Source organism: Sinocyclocheilus grahami, unplaced genomic scaffold (genome assembly GCF_001515645.1).
Source record: "Sinocyclocheilus grahami isolate Dianchi unplaced genomic scaffold, SAMN03320097.WGS_v1.1 scaffold171.1, whole genome shotgun sequence".
NCBI classification, from domain to species: domain Eukaryota; kingdom Metazoa; phylum Chordata; class Actinopteri; order Cypriniformes; family Cyprinidae; genus Sinocyclocheilus; species Sinocyclocheilus grahami.
In genome coordinates this window covers 2,067,943-2,075,022 of record NW_015505350.1, presented here as the reverse complement: position 1 = coordinate 2,075,022, position 7,080 = coordinate 2,067,943, and the positions used below count along the sequence as shown (strand labels likewise).

The following is a 7,080-nucleotide window of genomic DNA, read 5'->3' as shown; positions in this document are numbered from 1 at the left end:
ATTTAGGCCAAGATATTATCACACTTTTAAAATTCTCTCATATATCCAGAATTAAAATACAAATTACACTTGCTAAGGGAAAGAAAATCAAAAGAATAAATAGAATTTCAGTTTATATCTTTTCAAAATCCGCTTTGTTTTTTTAAAAAATCATTTTAAGTCACATTTTAAGTCAAGTGCGCTAAGACCCCCTAGAGGGTCCTGATCCTTTGGACGAGAACCATGGTACTAGACAATTTTTCAGCCAATGTTACTTGACAGTGAATCTCAAGAAATATGAGGGGCAGGGAATGGGTCTGTCAGCCCATATTTAATGAGGTTGCTTTGAGCCTTAACATGTTCTTGAGGTTGCAATATGGTGCGTGTATGTGTGTGCACTGATGATGTAGTGTGTAAGACAGCTTTAGAGGCCTTTTTGAAGCTGACTGTCAGAGTTCACTCACCAGCGATCTGTTCCTCGGTCAACTGATCTGCCTGTATTGGAAAAGAGAGAGAGAGAGAGAAAGAGGAAGTCAATCAGCTCAGTGCCACATCACCATCAGAAAAGCTCCAGTTTTGCAGTGCTCACACACACACACACACACCTCTGACTAAATTAGTATAATGAAGGACATGCATAAAAATACTCCTTCAAAAATATCCACGGCAGTTATAATTAGACAGTGCCACTTAGGGGGTCATGAATGCGACACACTTAAAATGATTGCGCTTCTCTCTGACACGGAGTTCATTATTCAATTATTAAAGAGGAGAGGATTCATCTGTACACGTGATTCACTCTGCATGATTCAGCGGTGTCTTTTCTGAGAGGAGGCAGCAGAACACGCTCCCTTGTATTCAAAGGCGGGTGATTCATAAAGCTTGGAGCTTAAAATGGACAGGGTGTAAAATGATCCATGAGGAAACAGCGGACATGGATCTGACTCATCCACATACGAGGCAATGACTTTAGCTTTAACACATTTGGCTCGCCATTTGTGAGATGAGAAAACGACTGATATAAACGGTTACCTCAATAACAGGAGGGCACAGCAAAGCACAAGATACACACCTGCGCATAATACATTTTTTACTGTAAAATCTGCTTATTTTACAACATGGGTCAATCAATGCAAATAATAATTACTTGCATAGCTCTTCTATGATGAGCATATTTTTAATTATTAAAAATCATTGTTATATTTAGGGGGGGGGACAGGAAAAATGGCATGATTACAATATCTGGACAGCTGTATCAACAAAAAAAGCCTTTTTAAATCAAATTTAATTCTTGCAAAGAAAAACGAGCTTTTATTATTATTTCTTAATGAAACATTTTTAAACAATCAATACAGCTTGACAGTTTCTATTGCATATTAAAATATTAAAAACTTTTGTCTAAAATAAAAGTCATGTGGTGCGACCAACAAAGTCATGGTTCAAACAACATGCAGAAAAAAACAATTATATTATAGAGAAGGCCCCTGCAGACCCTCGTGACTGTGTGTCAAAGTCAATGTGTATCTTAAAATATCAGATAATTTGGCCTTATAAAACAAGACAAGATTAAGGTCATGGGCTGTGTCTGAAATCACCCCATATACCTATAATGCAGTGTGAGGCTCGTGCCGAATGAATTCCTGCGCTTGGCCAGAAGATGGCGACTGCAGCGGAATCATCAATCCATCTAGTTTCCAAAACGTTTGTCCAATTTGGGTATATAGCGCAAAATCATACAGGTATAAATTTATTTTTAATTGATTATTAAATCGTTTAATGGAGGTTTATTCATGCTAGTTTCCATGACAGAATTCAAGATAAATCTTTATTACTACTGGAGGTGGCACAAAAAGCACAATGTAAAATTGGCAGCCCTTCTGGTACACTCAGTGTCCAAATTTGCTTACTCATTTTCATTCATTATATTTGTGAACTAATGGAAATAGCAAATGAGGGTATAGAGGCGATTTTGAAAACAACTACATGTCAGACTTATACAAATTATAGACCAATTTATGAATTCATATTTACTGATAATTGCTGAATTAAACAATTTAAACCTTGAAAAAAAAAAAAAAAAAAAAAATCACTGCCATTCAATGGTTTGGGGTCAGTAAGATTTTATGTTTTGAAAGAAGTCTCTTATGCTCAACAAGGCATCATTTATAGGGATGCACCGATATGAAAATTTTGACTGATACCGATAACCGATTATTCTTTATTTTTGAAAGCCGATAACCGATATGTTGGCCGATAAATCTATATCCAAATTGTTATATACTTTTTGAGAGCCTGATTACAAAAAAGGTCTCATCATTAAAAGCCACATCCCAAACACTTCAACATAAGCAGCCTAGTTTGAACGGTGTACGTTTTAAAAATATTTTTACTCTCCCATTACCAAATTTAGTCATAAAAAAGTCTTACAAATAAATAAAATAATGCATAAATAATGCAAACAAGTCACTGGACATCATTACACGTGTAAAGAATCAAAATGAATGCGCCATAGATCAATAAAACGGAATAGCCTCTGCACGGACAATAATTAAATGATTTTAATTACTAAACCATATTGTTGATGAAAATAATAAGAGAACAATACAAGTGGTTGTTGTTATTAATAATATATCAATGATTTTGAAAAAGTAACAAATTAATACCACTGTTTTAAATAGCAGCCGTTGAGCTGCGCGTGCTGAAGCTGAAGAGCTGAATGAACATGGTAAACTGAAGCGTTTTGCTGGCAGCTTATTTAACTCAAGGAAATGCATCCTGAGATTAATATTAATACAACATAAACATAATATTACAACTTATATATGTACAAAATTATGCAGTTATTGCGTGCTATAGTCAGAATGTGTGATCCTGTTGTGGATGTGCTCTTCCCATATCAACGCGCTGAAACACGGCAACTAAACCCAAAGAATGCACAATGTTTTATTATAATAATGTTCTCATTAGAATTTTATATACACGACATTCCCAATCATAGTTATTAATGTTGTGCACTGCTGTTTGGGCTGCGTGTGCTGAGCTAAAGATGATCACCGGTAAACTGAAGCGCTCTTTTAACTTAACCAAACGCATTCTATATGAGATAAATCAGATATACATCAAATAAACACAATATTACAATGTACAATTGCACAAAAGGCTGCAAACGAACATAATTGCATAATGCATTATTTATCGGCTTTAAGATATCGGCCAAATTTTCTTATCAGGCCGATACCGATAACAGAAAAAATGAGCATTTATCGGCCGATACCGATATGGTGGCCGATATATCGTGCATCCCTAATCATTTATTTGATCAAAAATACAATACACTTTTTTTTTGCAAAATTTAAAATAACCGTTTTCTTTTTGAATATGTTAAAATGTCATTTATTCCTGTGACGCAAAGCTGAATTTTCAACATCATTACTCCAGTCTTCAGTGTCACATGATCCTTTAGAAATCATTCTAATATGCCGATTTACTGCTCTAGAAACATTTCTTATCATCAGTGTTGAAAACAGTTGTGCTGCATACTATTTTTGTGGAAACCATGATTTATTTTCTTTCCCAGGACTCTTTGCTTTTCTAAAGAACAGCATTTATTATATTTCTCAAATATTCTCAAATCCCAAACTTTTGAATGGTAGCATATTTTTTTACTTTTTGAACATTTTGTGTAGACTCGCATTCAAAGTTTAAAGAAAATGTTAAAATAACGTTGTTCGGCTATACCAATTGACATTTTATTACATTGAATCGGAAAAAAAAAAAAAACGACACTTTTCTTGATCATATCACTGCTCATTTGCATAAATGTGACTTTTGTTATCTCTATCGCTTAATCTTACTGAAAAAGAATCTTGAGTGACTCTTGAGGATCACAAACAATGCTACTCCTAGAAACAGAAGAAATCTATTACTCGAACTTTAGGCTAGCAGTGCAATGCAATGGCGGCCCTCCATTCAGACTGTGGTGCACACATGCCCTCCAGGACCAGCTGCACACGGATGGTTAAATGCCTGGTTTGGATGCAGGTGGGCTGCCGTCTCCGTTGCTTCCGGCTAACATATTCTGCATGCTGCTTCTTAAGCCCATTACCGCATTTCAATGACTGCAGCAATTAGTGTGGATTAAGTGTGGAGCATTAGCGGACATATGTTTGTCCTCTCCGAGTTGCAGTCCAATTTGATGAGCGAGTGCGGGCGTCTGCACTGCAGATCCAGTGTCAGCGTGTTGCTGCACCAGCTATGATTTGGTTCAATGCAGGGGGAAATGGGGAGGGGGAGGGGGGACAAGCGGGATCCGTCACTGCAGTTCAGCATGCTGCAATATGCAACCTCACTGTCCACTCCATTCATATTTATGCCTTATACAGCTATATGATCATCTTGGGGCTGCGTGATGTTGAATCGCATTTTTTTTAAACAACCGGTGCGCAACAGCTTCCCTACATGTTGCAACTTTGGCCCATGCAAATGCAACAGAGAGACAGTCTCATATCCGCAGGACGTTTGCAAACTTTGTGAACGTGCATGCAAAGCAAATGCATGGAGGCAAAGCAAGCTAAGCGACAGATTCTTCCAGAAATGAGGAACTTGAGCGCATATGCTTTGCTGATGGTTATTTTTACACCACCACGCCCACACTTATCCTTCTGTTAAAGGCAATGAGCTCAGCCCATGTAAAATTAGCAGCCAGTCACTGTTCACACACCGAGATAAGCAGAAAACCTGCGTGAAGGCAACACGCATGATGCGTTGCATACTTTACTTGCAATAGAAATATGCATCCGAGAGGCATTCAAAAACGGTCATTGCTGTGAATTTACATCATGCATATTTGCAATGCAATGCAAAGCATGCATTTGCAACCACTAGGGTCTACTGTGACCAAAAACGGCTAGTTTGCATTAAAGAATATTCAAGAAACCTAATCCAGAAACTGGCGCGCGTGTGATTGTCAGACTTGAGCTGGCGCGAGAGCAATAGCGGGAGCGCGTTAAACTGCAACGTAACTAGCCTAATTTATCCATTTCTAAAATCTCTCTTAGATTAATTCATATCGAATCGTACATTATTTTCCTTTAATATACGTAACACACGTGCATCTGCTGGATAGCGCTAACTGGATAATTAGCAGTTTGTTTAAATAAAACATCGATGTGTAGCTACGCATTTTCACTTTTACTAAACCTTACGCAATCTTTATGCGTTCGACATCACAAACGGTAAAGAGAAAGCTTAAATAATTGGTACAATCATTATTAGCTGTCAAACTGTCCGGCAGGATGCTAAAATGGCTAAACCATTAGCTAAGAAAAAAAACAACATAAACATCAGGCTGTACTCACCATCCTTAAAAAGTCCCGTCCGATAAATGTGTGTAAAATCAGCAGCAGAAAGCTGTTTGTGTTTTAAACGTTGACGTAAACGCAGGATCTGTTCCTCTGTGTGTGTGTGTGTGTGTGTTAGAGAGAGAGTGAGAGAGCCATAGACTGAGGTGTAGTAATGCGCCGCCGCTGCGCTCTGGCCTCGTTTACGCTGTATCCCTCCGCGCCAGCTTCATTACATTACCGCACACTCACAGCTGAGTGCGAGGAGGAATTGGCAATATGCCACCCACAGATACATTCTCATACTGTGGTTTATCTTCTGCTTTGGTGGATTATAAATAGAGTGTGAATTGTAGTGCATATAACGAATTTCGGGTTTCGACCGTTTGCTTTACGGCTGCGATCCGATTCCGGTCATTTTCAGCAATGCTTTTTGTGAGAAGGAAAATTAGATCATTTCAGATCTCATTTTCAAATCATTTGTGCTGTATAAACAAATCATAGTAATGTAATACTATTCTTGAAAAAGGTTTGTTTATACTTATGCCTTTTTATAAGCAATCTAATAACTGGACCCTGAATCTAGGCCTATACAAAAAATACTGTTTCGTTTGGATTAAAAGCCCACCTTCAACAAAATAATTGTACAGTAGAAAAGATAAATAAAAGTTTACTTCTTTTGTGGCTTGGCGAATATTCTGGTTCAATTTCAATAAAAAGAATCCCCAATATCTATCATAGTATCAGCATAATGATCAATGTTGATCATCTATCTAAAGCATTGGCTGCCACAATATAGATATCATGCACTCTTTTTTGAAATGCACAATTTTTTTTTATTAAGTTTATACAAAAAAAACAACATAAACATCAGGCTGTACTCACCATCCTTAAAAAGTCCCGTCCGATAAATGTGTGTAAAATCAGCAGCAGAAAGCTGTTTGTGTTTTAAACGTTGACGTAAACGCAGGATCTGTTCCTCTGTGTGTGTGTTGTGTGTGTGTGTGTGTGTGTGTTAGAGAGAGAGTGAGAGAGCAATAGTCTGAGGTGTAGTAATGCGCCGCCGCTGCGCTCTGGCCTCGTTTACGCTGTATCCCTCCGCGCCAGCTTCATTACATTACCGCACACTCACAGCTGAGTGCGAGGAGGAATTGGCAATATGCCACCCACAGATACATTCTCATACTGTGGTTTATCTTCTGCTTTGGTGGATTATAAATAGAGTGTGAATTGTAGTGCATATAACGAATTTCGGGTTTCGACCGTTTGCTTTACGGCTGCGATCCGATTCCGGTCATTTTCAGCAATGCTTTTTGTGAGAAGGAAAATTAGATCATTTCAGATCTCATTTTCAAATCATTTGTGCTGTATAAACAAATCATAGTAATGTAATACTATTCTTGAAAAAGGTTTGTTTATACTTATGCCTTTTTATAAGCAATCTAATAACTGGACCCTGAATCTAGGCCTATACAAAAAATACTGTTTCGTTTGGATTAAAAGCCCACCTTCAACAAAATAATTGTACAGTAGAAAAGATAAATAAAAGTTTACTTCTTTTGTGGCTTGGCGAATATTCTGGTTCAATTTCAATAAAAAGAATCCCCAATATCTATCATAGTATCAGCATAATGATCAATGTTGATCATCTATCTAAAGCATTGGCTGCCACAATATAGATATCATGCACTCTTTTTTGAAATGCACAATTTTTTTTTATTAAGTTTATACGTCATCTATTCTAAAAGCTGAATAGATAAGC

The 7,080-nt window shown here is 37.2% G+C and overlaps 1 protein-coding gene across 2 annotated transcripts in view; it reads right to left on the bottom strand.

Moving 5' to 3' along the window:
* LOC107593483 (calmodulin-like) overlaps window positions 1-6,478 on the bottom strand; it is an 11,359-nt gene extending 4,881 nt beyond the window's left edge. The window contains exons 1-2 of one of the 2 annotated variants that reach the window (XM_016283222.1): window positions 6,204-6,478; window positions 444-474 (exon numbers count right to left, since the gene is read on the bottom strand). In XM_016283222.1, coding sequence (XP_016138708.1) covers window positions 444-474; window positions 6,204-6,206 — 34 coding nt within the window. In that variant the 5' untranslated portion in view covers window positions 6,207-6,478. Of the gene's footprint in view, window positions 1-443; window positions 475-5,336; window positions 5,600-6,203 lie in introns of those variants that run through there. The other variant, XM_016283223.1, reaches the window with a different exon arrangement.
* Window positions 6,479-7,080: the final 602 nt, after the last annotated feature.